We start from the raw sequence: 13,945 nt of genomic DNA, 5'->3' as shown, positions 1-13,945 counted from the left end.
ATTTTTCACTGCAGAAACGCATTCTCCTGACATCTACAGCTCTTTATACATCAGTGAGGTTTGGGGCGAAGCGTCGACGCTAAAAGCGTTTTCTGCCATTCTTCACTGCAGTAACGCATTCTCCTGACCTACAGCTCATTCATTCATTCATTCATAAAGGACCTTTTGAATAATGTGGAAAAATATTCTAATATGAATTTATAGTCCCTTTATACATTGCAAATACAACCGATTTGTTCTTTGAAAAGATAAGATACCCCACATATTTAGATTAAGGCTTTGAGGATCGCTGCCGAAAAACAAATTCCATTAATTAATAAAATTCAAGCATAAATTGTGAGTTATAGTCCTAAATTTATTTAACTAGAAAAATATGAGATAGAGTAAAGGTTGGAAAAAGTCGACTAGGAAAAGATTATCTGGCTTTTGAACTCATCTCAACCTTGACTGTTATATTGAAAAATTTCGTTTGAATTATAACTTTTCCAAAGCAAAGTCTTTCTTAAAATAGTTATGATAAATTCATGTGAAATTACACAAGCTATGTCTGGAAAGGGGAAGGTCGGTAAAATGAAAACGATTAATCCTCGCTCCTTTTTATAATTTCTGCTAATGATTGCATTTTGCATTAAAGAATAGGGGTTGGGCGACTCGATATAATAATTTACTTTATAGCATATATAAATTATATTAGTGACAGATTTTTTAAATTTTGTAATTTCTAACTATAATACAAAAAGAAAAAGTATTGGTTTGTCTGATGGAGGGAAGGTGATTGCATGTATCGCACTTCCACCTGTTTATATTATAAAGATATTCGACTAATTTTGTTCACATACTATGATTTCTCCATAAAAGTAGGACCCCCCCCCACACACACACACACAAAGGGTTTAGATGGGAAGGGCAGTAGAGGTATTCGCTCCTCCCAGACATAATATAAAGACCGGTTAAAATACCAATAACAAGTTTTAATCATATACATATTTAATTGATTCTGTTAGTAAGCTGCGATTTCTACAAATAAATAGGACCGCCCCCCCCACTCGAAAGTTTATGGTGGGGGGGGGGCGGAATGATGCCATCGTTCCTCCCGACCCTACCAAATCGGCCAAAATACTAGAAGGGGGGGGCGAAATAATCTAAAAATAGGTTGAAATATAAATAATTAGTATATATTATTAACATTAGTAATAAATTCGTATACAAATTGTGTGAATTCTATACTAAAATTCGTCCGCCCCCCCCCCCCCTTGGGGGGGGGGGGTCGGCCGAGTGGGGGGGGGCGATCGCCCCTACCGCCCCCCCCCCCTGGATCCGCCAGTGACTTGAGGGAGGGATGAGTGTTTTTTCACATTAAAAATTAAATATTTCGCAAAATGCAAGCCCCCCACCCTCCAAAGAGGTCAAGCCCCCATGGGCCCCCAAACGATGGAAGATTCCTAGCTACGTCCCTGCTTAACTGGCTCATTGTATTTAATGCCCTACCTTTTAGACTATAATAGAAAAAAAACTCGAGCTTAATTTTTAGAATAATAGTTAAATAATATTATGATATTAGCTTTAGAGATGTTAACAACATACCTACTTTGAAGATCTGACCATACCTAAGAAGATTCTTATTACCAGTCTTAGGAGGTGCTGCTGAAGACCTGACCTAACTTTTACAAAATCACAATGAACACTGCCAGTTGCTTCCATAAGGCCTTCGCGTCTATACCATTAACACCTGATGTAGTTTGTAAAGCGCAGCCGTTACGCCCCCCCCCCTTTAAGCTCTCCAAAATAATTGTCTATAACTGCCACACAATGCACAGCTGTCGAACACATTGCCTTTATAGTGTCTTCGTTGGCATTTACTAGAGAATCACTATTTGCGGTCTATAATGGGTGGACTTGGGTCGTGCACAAAGTTTGGGAGAACCACTGCGTAGTAGATATGTATTTTATTCTTTCTCGACAAGAGATGGCTCCTTTAAAGAAAGTCTAGCTCTAGCTCTAGAAACGGAGCAGAAATATTTCCTTTAAAGAAAATAATAAACATCTGTGTACAATAAATTGATCTAGTCTTGTCGAATATTTTTCAAATCAAGTTTAAATGTTTTGAGAACTTTGGTACGCCATTCCAGATTTGTGTCCACTGACAAAAAAAAAAATTCTTTGCATTTTAATAAGCTGTTCCTTCTGAATTACATCTAAATCTAAACATCACTAAGCACACAGCCAATGTTAACTCTAAACATCACTAAGGACACTGACAATGTTAACTCTTAAACATCAGTAAGCACACAGCCAATGTTAACTCTAAACATCACTAAGGACACTGACAATGTTAACTCTTAAACATCACTAAGGACACAGCCAATGTTAACTCTAAACATCACTAAGGACACAGCCAATGTTAACTTAAAACATCACTAAGGACACAGTCAATGTTAACTCTAAAACATCACTAAGGACTGTAAGGACACAGCCAATGTTAACTCTAAAACATCACTAAGGACACAGCCAATGTTAACTCTAAAACATCACTAAGGACACAGCCAATGTTAACTCTTAAATATCACTAAGGACACAGCCAATGTTAACTCTTAAACATCACTAAGGACACAGCCAATGTTAACTCTTAAACATCACTAAGGACACAACCAATGTTAACTCTTAAACATCACTAAGGACACAGCCAATGTTAACTCTTAAACATCACTAAGGACACAGCCAATGTTAACTCTTAAACATCACTAAGGACACAGCCAATGTTAACTCTTAAACATCACTAAGGACACAACCAATGTTAACGATAAAGATATCGAGCAGTTGGAGCTTGGAATCATAATTATCTCTTGCGTACATTTCTACAATTCCTCCTATTAGATTGCGAACTCTTCAAGAATCTAAAAAATTTGGAAACTGGGTGGGTGGGTATTTCGAAAACGTCTCTGACGATTGTCCTAGAAATTAGATAGCTTATATAATTAAAACCGTTGGTTTCACAGTTACCATTGTTCAAAATATAATCGTTAAATTAAATTTGGCTTACATCATGGCTCGCGTGTGAATTATCGCAAATGTTTCTTTTTATTGAGTTTAAGGCTGAGTTGAATGAATAAATAGATGCTTATGAACAGTTTGCCTACGAGTACTGTCTTATATAGAAACTATTAGCCGGACAAACTTGACAAACTTGATTTGGCAAAGCGAATGTGTAAATCTTTTTTATGTTACTTTTTAAAAAATCTTTTAGTGTATTTGTAGCAAATGATGCACATGTGATAGATTCCAACGCTGAATGCACATCTATGGACAGAGTCTTCTACGTCATTTGTGCACCAACCAGTTGTTCATTCCTCACGACTGGATATTGATAACTCAATTCTGTCGTCGGAACAAAAAAATCATACAAAAACCAATCGGGGGGGGGGGGGGGGGGGGTTTGCCAATTTTCTGGCATGTTCATTAATGATTGGGTCCTATAGACTTAGAACACGATCGTAGCTATTTGCATTACTATGTATAAGCTCTTTATTACGCGTTGTAGCTATTGGCACTACTATTGTGTCTGATGTTCACTGCAGTAATAGACCTCATTCACCAATCGTAAATAAACACATTTAGCCACGTCATAATATTGATAAAACAATGAAAAATACGTATCACGTGACAGCCTTTATGGATTACATAATTTGTATAGAAGATGTATAGAATCACGTGGCTAAATGTTGTTTGTTTACGATTGGTGAATGAGGTCCTTTGTGTACGGATTGAAGAATGCTATATCAGTTCTGCTTCTTTTTTTTTTTTCTCGATAAACAAGTCGGCATTGGTTTAAATAAAAAGACATCTATTTTTATTTATTTGCCACCCTCCAAGCTACATTTGTACAAAGCTTCTATCAACTCACTTCTCTGGTAAAAAGTTTGTGCACAATTTATACAAAGCTTCTATCAACTCACTTCTCTGGTAAAAAGTTTGTGCACTATTTGTACAAAGCTTCTATCAACTCACTTCTCTGGTAAAAAGTTTGTGCACAATTTATACAAAGCTTCTATCAACTCACTTCTCTGGTAAAAAGTTTGTGCACAATTTGTACAAAGCTTCTATCAACTCACTTCTCTGGGAAAAAGTTTGTGCACAATTTGTACAAAGCTTCTATCAACTCACTTCTCTGATAAAAAGTTTGTGCACTATTTGTACAAAGCTTCTATCAACTCACTTGTCTCTCTGGTAAAAAGTTTGTGCACTATTTGTATAAAGCTTCTATCAACTCACTTCTCTAGTAAAAAGTTTGTGCACTATTTGTACAAAGCTTCTATCAACTCACTTGTCTCTCTGGTAAAAAGTTTGTGCACAATTTATACAAAGCTTCTATCAACTCACTTCTCTGGAAAAAGTTTGTGCACTATTTGTACAAAGCTTCTATCAACTCACTTCTCTGGTAAAAAGTTTGTGCACTATTTGTACAAAGCTTCTATCAACTCACTTCTCTAGTAAAAAGTTTGTGCACTATTTGTACATAGCTTCTATCAACTCACTTCTCTGGTAAAAAGTTTGTGCACAATTTGTACAAAGCTTCTATCAACTCACTTCTCTGGTAAAAAGTTTGTGCACTATTTGTACAAAGCTTCTATCAACTCACTTGTCTCTCTGGTAAAAAGTTTGTGCACTATTTGTACAAAGCTTCTATCAACTCACTTCTCTGGTAAAAAGTTTGTGCACAATTTGTACAAAGCTTCTATCAACTCACTTCTCTGGTAAAAAGTTTGTGCACAATTTGTACAAAGCTTCTATCAACTCACTTCTCTGGTAAAAAGTTTGTGCACAATTTGTACAAAGCTTCTATCAACTCACTTCTCTGGTAAAAAGTTTGTGCACAATTTGTACAAAGCTTCTATCAACTCACTTCTCTGGTAAAAAGTTTGTGCACTATTTGTACAAAGCTTCTATCAACTCACTTCTCTGGTAAAAAGTGTGTGCACAATTGTTCTCCCACATCGTAAACACAGACATTTACATACTTAATAAATCAAGATTAATAGGCTATAGATGTGCCTCTTATAATAACACTGCACTACTATTTCGCAGTGTTCCCCTTTCAGACATTGTGGTTTATAGGGCAGGTGATGTAACGAGGGTGTCATTTGGTCAGCACAACGACCAAATGCATTTAATTTTCCACAACTAATGTCAGTTACCCATTAAAGCTGGGTGGACTTAGAGGCGCCCAAAGATCCCGAAATTAAAAGCCCCAGTCTTTACCAGGATTTGAACCTGGTGCCCCGGTTCGAAAGCCAAGCGCTTTTCCGCTAAACCACCGCGCCTCCTAAGAAGGGGCGGACTGGATGTTAAAATCGGCCTAGGCATTTCTATACAGTACGGCCCATAAATTGTATATCATATGATGGGACTCCAATTATAGGCCTATCTGTTCTCAAAATCATTATGTTACTTTTTTAAAATAATGTATCGATAATTGTATGCATGCTCTATTTCTTTAAAAGAAATATAGCTCTTATGTTGCTTTTCGCTTTGTTTGTAGGCCCTAAAAAGACGAAGCCTACTAATAGCACCGTCTACGGATGTAGGCTATTGCATTTTTTGTATGTGTGAGATTAAAATAGTTTGACACTGTAGTCTGTAAAAGATGTTTTTAACATGAAGCTCATATAACCCCTTATATATGAGAATATTATAAAACCTTTAACAATTTAATGCGTGCCCTAGTGGCATTCATGAGGCCCTTAGGTAGCCCTACTGGCCCATTTTAGTACCGGCCCACCGGGCATTTGCCCAAATGCCCATATAGTCAGTCCGCCCCTGCTCCTAAGGGACGTGACCTGCTGTTGTTTTTTTAAGGACAAAATATGCTTTCGCCTTTATCAATATTTAGTAAATTAAATTATTGAATACAGTGACGTTTTTTTCTGCTTTCAAGTAGGACCTCTTTTGAACAAGGCATCTTTCACAAAAGTGTACACTTGCTAGCTGGTCGTATGATGTGCGCTCTGTTCTCTGCCTTCCCAAGCAGTCCTTCGGGAAGTTTGGCTACGATGTAATGATCGTCAATTCGTCATCCGAAACATGTCAAACAAACAAACAACTCAAAACTTTTTTTACGTTTCAGCAGGGTCAAATGTTTCCGCTGTATCATCATTCTGTTGATGTCCTTTGAGTGATTCAAATGTTTTTAAAGAGCTGTATCGTCGTTCTGTTGATGTCCTTTGAGTGATTCAAATGTTTCCAAAGAACTGTATCGTCGTTCTGTTGATGTCCTTTGAGTGATTCAAATGTTTCCAAACTTTTTATTTTGTTTGATATAATCATTAGTTAATTTAGTTGACATTATATAATCATTAGTTAATTTAGTTGGCATAATATAATCATTAGTTAATTTAGTTGGCATAATATAATCATTAGTTAATTTAGTTGGCATAATATAATCATTAGTTAATTTAGTTGGCATAATATAATCATTAGTTAATTTAGTTGGCATAATATAATCATTAGTTAATTTATTTGGCATAATATAATCATTCGATTAAGAATCTAACAATGTCAACATCATGCCCAGTTTGAGCTTAAATTAATTTTAATTAATTTTTGAAAATATTTTATTTTAATTTGTGGGCATATAATCGAGGTTTTTTTTTTTTAATGTATTTTTAAATGTTTTTCTTGCATGCTATCCAATTCAATGTGTCTAGTCAATATAAATGAACTCTTTCAGTTTGTTCTCAGTGTTAGCTCTTTTATCGCACTCTATATTGTTAGACTGATGAAGTGTCCTTACGTTAGTTGACTTACATTTAATCATAATCAATGCTATTATTAGGATTATTATTTTGTGTTTACATAGTGACGATTTCAAAAACCCACGGGAAGTTAGAGACAAGAATTTCTTTGTACCTTGGGAGAACTGTGTGTGTCTCTCTCAGGGCATGAACAGACCAAGTCCACAGTGACAAATGGAAAACAATGCCCCTCACATAATAAGCTTGTTGTGGAATGGCTCCTAACAATGACGTTGTGACATGCTGACGGAGTGAGAAGACCAAGCGCCTGGTAACTGAAACGTTTGACTTCAGTCACAAGTGTCACTGTTTCTTGGGCTAACAAAGGCTTCATTTGTTTATGATCGGCACTTCTTGAAGATATGACCATGGAAATACAAACACTCAATGTCGCACAACTTCAGTACCTTGTAATATTTATTTCAACGGGTAAGTCATTACAATGTAGCAGTGGTGTGATAACGGTATAAGATTCCTTGGTGCGGCAACTTCTTTTATGGGACTCAAAAATCAGATTTTTTTTGGCAAAACAATGAATTTATTTTACTCCACCAGTGTGAACCAAATTGCATATTAAATGACCTTTAATGTGTTATCATTGATCGCGAATATGTTTTTTTTTTCAAACAAATGTAAATTCAATTTGAATGCACTTGTTTATCGCAGCATTACTACTACAATAACAATATAGATGTATCAAGTACAACATACACAAAAAGGAAACACACATAACCAGCGTTTGATGGTCTCCTGTACTCATTCATTGATCAAGGAAGCTCTAAAATTGTCGTACGAATTCGCATGAAATTTCGTAAACTGATTTCTTTTACCTCCTAGACGCTTGCTAAGAACCTTATTAACAATCGCAACCAATTCGCGAAAACCCGCAAGCTTTCTATCAAACCTTTGGATCTTATTTTAGATATTTCATCAAAAAGGCCGCAGAGAGAGCGCGCAGACAAGGAATGATACTTGGTAACACTTGAAAAACAAAATCCTAAAAGCATTGAAAAGATAAATCTAGATCTATTGTCATTTCGCTACATTCAAAAGGGGTCAAATAAATAATTACAATTAATAAAACCTATTTGATATTTATGTTTATTTAGAGAGCAACACTACCAAGAGACATGAGAACGGGACTGGTGGCGGGGGTGGGTGGGTGGTGGAGGGAAGTACAAGTGTTGCCAACATGAACGGGCCCAAACTATGAAAGCCTGTAAGTGTTGGGGGTGCATTCTGTAGCGGGTCAGATCAAGTCAAAAGTCTATGTGGGAGTAATTACGATGCGCAGGTTAAAAAAAAATGGGTGGAGGTCCTGAGAGAGAAGGAAAGAGAGAGCGGGCCGTGTAACAGATAGAACTAAAGGAAAGAGAGAGCGGGCCGTGTAACAGATAGAACTAAAGGAAAGAGAGAGCGGGCCGTGTAACAGATAGAACTAAAGGAAAGAGAGAGCGGGCCGTGTAACAGATAGAACTAAAGGAAAGAGAGAGCGGGCCGTGTAACAGATAGAACTAAAGGAAAGAGAGAGCGGGCCGTGTAACAGATAGAACTAAAGGAAAGAGAGAGCGGGCCGTGTAACAGATAGAACTAAAGGAAAGAGAGAGCGGGCCGTGTAATAGATAGAACTAAAGGAAAGAGAGAGCGGGCCGTGTAACAGATAGAATTAAAGGAAAGAGAGAGCGGGCCGTGTAACAGATAGAACTAAAGGAAAGAGAGAGCGGGCCGTGTAACAGAACTAGATCACGGGCTAAGGGGGAAGTTGATTGAAGTGAAAAGAAAAAAAAAGAAGCGGGGGGAGTATGTTCTGGCCACATAACAATCAATATAAAGCCTGGGAACAAGTCAACGGGCGTATCCGGTATGTAGCCTAATGCTGTTTCCTATAGTTTACAAATAATTTTCAATCTAATGTTTTTGTTCTTTTGTTTCCCCAGCTATCTCGCACGTGTCATGCTTCTGTGGTGAAACTATTTATGATAGACTCGATTCCTGCATAGAGAGCTTATCCTTTGAGTCTATCGGTTCTAGCAATATAGGAAGCAGCCTATTGGATAGGAATAGCGATTTGACACATTTACGTGACAAGTGTGGGTGAGTGTTGGATGGAGACTTTTAAAATACATTTCATTGGGAGGTTATTGTATTTTGTATTTCTCCCAGATTACAAAGTAGTTGAAATGATTATCAACCAATAATTCATGTTACTCCTAAAAAGCTTGGAAAATTCTTGATTCCAACTCTATGAAACGACTCAGGACCGCACTTTCAAAAGCTCAACAACAGCAAAAAAATATTATTTTTTTTAAATTATTCAATGGATACCAGCACATATTGAACAAGAAAGAAACGAAAAGGTTGACACACACTCGCTAAGTCTGGGAGAACACACAATGAAACATTGCACTCTATCCAGAAGAAATGAAGAAACTAAAAGTAAATAAAATAAATGAGAAATGGACAAGCTCTCATCCGAATCACAAGAAAGATGACGCCTACTATAAGCTATCCCGACAAGTCAACGTCTAATCTTTCGCCTCAAAACCGGACACAACAGAATGAGTCTTATGTTCAGGAAGCTCAAAATTGGAACCAGTGTAATTTTCCCATGTGGAGTGTCACCAGAAAATGCGGACCATGTCCTTCAAAACTGTATTCTTTACCAAGAGGCCCGAACAAGACACTGGCCCCAAAACACCCCAATAGAAAGAAAACTCTATGGAGACGTCCTTCATTTGGAAACCACTGCACAGTTCATTCCATGTAGGCTATTGGTCTGGACATGGAGATCTTTTAAAACTACAAAAAATGTGAAATTTCTTTTAAAAGTTGAAACAAGGCGTTGTTTTGTAAAGTAGTGATAAGAAGTAAGGTTGTTTTTTTTTCAACCCTAACCTATGTAACATATAATTTAATTTTTAGATCTAGATCTAGTAATTGAACATACAAAATAAGAGTACTCTCGTCTCGTAATTAATATTTTGCAATTTTTAGATACAATCTAGAAAGATCTAGGTAATCAATCTATTTAAATGTACATAAGATGACTATAATCAACAGACATGAATTATGTCGATCTAGGATTTTTGAAACATTATCTCAATGGAAATTAACAGGAAAAGGCTTTGTTTCATATATTTGCGCGACAATATAGTTCTGTGATTAGTAGCCATAGACATAAATAAATATAGACTGGAAAAAGGAAATAACTTCATGTAACTTGAAAACATGTATATCTATTGTATTCGGATTTCCGAATTATGAAAAGTTGCTTGATCTTCATTCTTAGAGATGAAACAAAACTATTGTAATACTTATATAGGTTATGGCTGAAATAGATGAGATGAATACTTAACTTTTATACTGCTCATAAATGCTGTATAATAGAGTACACAAAATTGCAAGTCACATATGTTCGTTTCATAAAACTCTTTAATCGGCCAGTCTATATTTATTTATGTCTATGTTAGTAGCCCATTATAAAGAAAATCCGAGAAATGATTTGCATTATTTCTAAACTTTGAAAACTAAAGATCATTTCTTTTCTAAGGCAGAAAAGATTGATTGGGGCGACTTCCCTTAGAGCTTGAAAAGGAAATATATATATATTTAGAGAGAGAGAGAGAGAGAGAGAGAGAGAGTAGAGTCACTATTGCGGAACAGTTTGCAGCTACTTTTAGTTTTCAATTTTTTGCTCCGTAATGGTTAGACCTATGGAAAAACTAAAAGTATCTAGGCATTGCCCATCCATTTTCCGATAAAAATAGACGCATTGTTTAGTTTTTCAACAGATATTTAAATTTTACATTCAAATCGACTGAGATATGGTCAGTCACAATTACGGAACAGGATTTTTTAAGTAGTCACAATTGCGGAACACGGTAAAAATGTCGGAACAAAGCCTGTATAAAGCATATATTTATTAGTCCTATATAATACTTGAACTCCTGATCCTTTACATTAATTATATTTTAATAAAGCTTAAGACAACACATTGTCACCTTTTGATTCTCTACCTGTTAATTTAATTGACGTCACACTACCCTGATTTTCATTACAAGATTTTATTTTCCACTATTCTTTAATTCTTTTTTGTTATATTAATATTATATAGGCCTATATGATATTATTTGATATTATGATTTGTCCTATTTTTGCTGGACGTCTGGTAATCATAAATTATATATTATATGTAATATTATTGTCTAAATGTTTTTAAATTTATGTTTACTAATACAAACTCATATTTAAATTCAGATAATCTAAATCACTATGTAAATATTAAGCTAAATGCGCAGGTCAAATAAATGACATCTATAGTGTTCCACAATTGTGACTATCTTTAAAAAGGTAAAAACTGGGTTAACACCTCCCAATTTTTTAAAAATTAAATTCCTGGTAGATGGCTACGACATGAAGTTTTTCCACATCCATTTATAAACCTAAAAATATGTGTATCATGCAGGTGATGTGTCATTATCATTTTTAAAAAGCCTTAAAGACCAACTGAAGAGGTTTTGGGGTCAATCACAGAAACCGTTTTAATACTTTTTTTCTGTAATATAATGCTTAAAAAAACGTGTATGCAAAATATTTTCTATAACTTTTCAGCCGTTAATGAGATATTAGCGTTTTAATGTGGGTTTTAGGGACACTAAAAAGTCTTAGTCTCGTAGCCATTCGAGATGTCTTTCTCCCTCACTACACTGGTCCGTGACGTCATAGTATGGAAACTAGGTCACGCTACTAAATTTAGAGGTAAGCGAATTAATGTTCGCCGGATTAGCCTAGATCCAATCAAGCGTACTAGTATCGAGTTTTAGTCCACCGTACAACGTTGATCAGTCTACTATATCTCTTCTTAAAGTCCACGTGTGGTTTTTTATGACTATGAGTGTAAGCTAATTACAATTAGCAAGTCGGTTTAACTTAGATCCATTCATGCGTACCCAGTATTTGACCACAACACAGTGTTTCTGTCCACCATATCGTGCAGTACATCTCCATTTTTTTTTAATCATCAATTCTTTCAATTACCGGTATTTTTCGTTCTGATAACGATGATAGTAAAATAATAATAATAATAATCTTTATTATCCGTAAGGAAATTTGTCTTACAATTTGTGCATTACACCAAACAAAAAACATTATAACTATAAGAAACCAAAGTGTACATTCACACCAGACTCACTCATAATTTACATGTGACAAAGTAGATCTATATGCTAGAAACTATGGTTGCAGAAACAGCTCCTTGACTAATGGAATTCACTTATTCAAATGCCCTTGGAATGATAATGTGTAATTGTGTGTAGAGATGGGGAGGGGGAGAAACAAGTCAACCTCTTCAGTTGGTCTTTAAGCCCTGTCCTATGCGGTTCTCCTGGTACGTTAAAAATAATGGACGATTCCACACCTGTCAACTTTAACCTGGAGTCAAAATTAATTTTCTGCTGTGAAAGGAAAACCCTTATATTGGAAATGTAGAGAAGTGGACCATGCGCAGTACCGTTACAGTAGTTTAGCAGAAAATTTCAAAATAAAGTAGATTTTAACTAATTTTGACGAGCTGTTCCGCAAACATGCCTTTCTCCGCAATAGTGACTCTACTATATATATAAATGGGTCTGTGAATCGATCAATCGCGGATAAGAATTTGTTTCCGGTTTCCAGTTTAAATTTACTATATAAGTTTGATAACTAGTCTCTTAGCATTATAATGAGGAAGAATTTGTGTTACTAAACAGCTTTATTTGAAAATAGTAAAATGAGTTTAAAACCAATGTATAAATGTTATCAAACTATGCATAATAATCACCTTCCTTATTTAATAGATTCCATTGGTTTTGCTAACAAAAGTAAATGGTTTATTTTTACAAAAAAAAAAAAACAAAAAAAAAAACGGCTTATATATTTAATTAAAAAAAAAACGGTTCGCTTTCATAAAATTAAAATTGCACCTAAATTTTGTAAATCGCAAAATATCATAAATGGAGATTTTAAACATCTTTTCTAATATTAGATCTCAATATGACGGTCAGACAGCACACATACAACTAAAAGCGTTTTTCTCTCATTTCATGGGCCGCTTAAAAAAAAGGTATCGGTACAAAAATGTAAATTATCTATATATATAATTCTCTTCTTCCCTCAATAGTTTAAACGAGAAGTAAAGGAAAGATCACTCTCTTATTTCTGCGGATAGTCCACGAGAAAACACAAGAGTAGTGTAATTACTATTATTTCCTGCGCGCTGGACTGTCGTTTAAAAACTTATCAAACCCTGCCCGCTCCCATCCCCCTTTGTCCTGCGGAAGGTTTGGACTAGGAAGTAAACTATCTTTTTAACTCTGACGGAACATTCGAAACATTTTACAAACAAACATTTTACAAACACAAAACAACAGCGCCGGACTTAACCATTGTGACTTAGAAGTCATGGAAAGAGATTAAGTAATCTACTATGTATATATATGTAAATAGCAGGGCCGTACTTAACCATTGTGGGGCCCTTTTTAATAAGTGAAATTTAAGAGTTTGTATTAGAAAGTAAATTCGTCTATGCATTTTATCCATTCTTAACTAACTTTACGAACTTTGTGTGTAGCAAAGTCATAGAGTATATCATAATAATTCTGTTTCCTACATAGATCACGCTCAATAGCAAGAATTACTAAATGTTTCAATCTATCTTTGAGAATTTTTGACCTCAAGTAATTCTTCATTAGTTTGAGGCTCGAGAAGCTTCTTTCACCAGATTACACAATTACGGCTGATGCATAATGCCGCGCGTAAGATTGGCGTTTTCCATATTGAACGACACCCCAAAATGACAATTTTTGTCTATATATTTCCGTATATTTTAAGGACTTTTTTTGTGTGTATATTTTGCGATTTCGGGAGATTTCCAGGAGCTCCTGGTAAATCGACATGGGGGGCGGGAAATCTGTTTTAAGTTCTACAATGGTTTAATTTAATAATTTATACACCTTGAATTAGAGCGGGTCCTATGAAAGTGCGGGTCCTATGAATCTATATAAATAATTCTCTTTTTCTCTCAAGAGTTTGGACAAGAAGAAGTAGTAAAGGAAAGATCACTATTTTATTTCTGCGGATAGAGTTATCCCACGAACTTTACGAGCCTTGCGCGTAGCGAA

The 13,945-nt window shown here is 35.5% G+C and overlaps 1 protein-coding gene across 2 annotated transcripts in view; it reads left to right on the top strand.

Annotated features, from left to right (window-relative positions):
• LOC106072509 (uncharacterized) overlaps positions 1 to 13,945 on the top strand; it is a 50,767-nt gene that overhangs the window by 32,218 nt on the left and 4,604 nt on the right. For both annotated transcript variants that reach the window (XM_056026787.1, XM_056026788.1), the window contains exons 2-3: positions 6,854 to 7,217; positions 8,726 to 8,882. In XM_056026787.1, the coding sequence (XP_055882762.1) occupies positions 7,151 to 7,217; positions 8,726 to 8,882 (224 nt within the window). In that variant the 5' untranslated portion in view covers positions 6,854 to 7,150. The remainder of the gene's footprint in view (positions 1 to 6,853; positions 7,218 to 8,725; positions 8,883 to 13,945) is intronic.

The sequence above is a fragment of the Biomphalaria glabrata genome, chromosome 4, assembly GCF_947242115.1.
Source record: "Biomphalaria glabrata chromosome 4, xgBioGlab47.1, whole genome shotgun sequence".
NCBI lineage: Eukaryota > Metazoa > Mollusca > Gastropoda > Planorbidae > Biomphalaria > Biomphalaria glabrata.
This window is presented reverse-complemented; position numbering and strand designations above follow the sequence as displayed.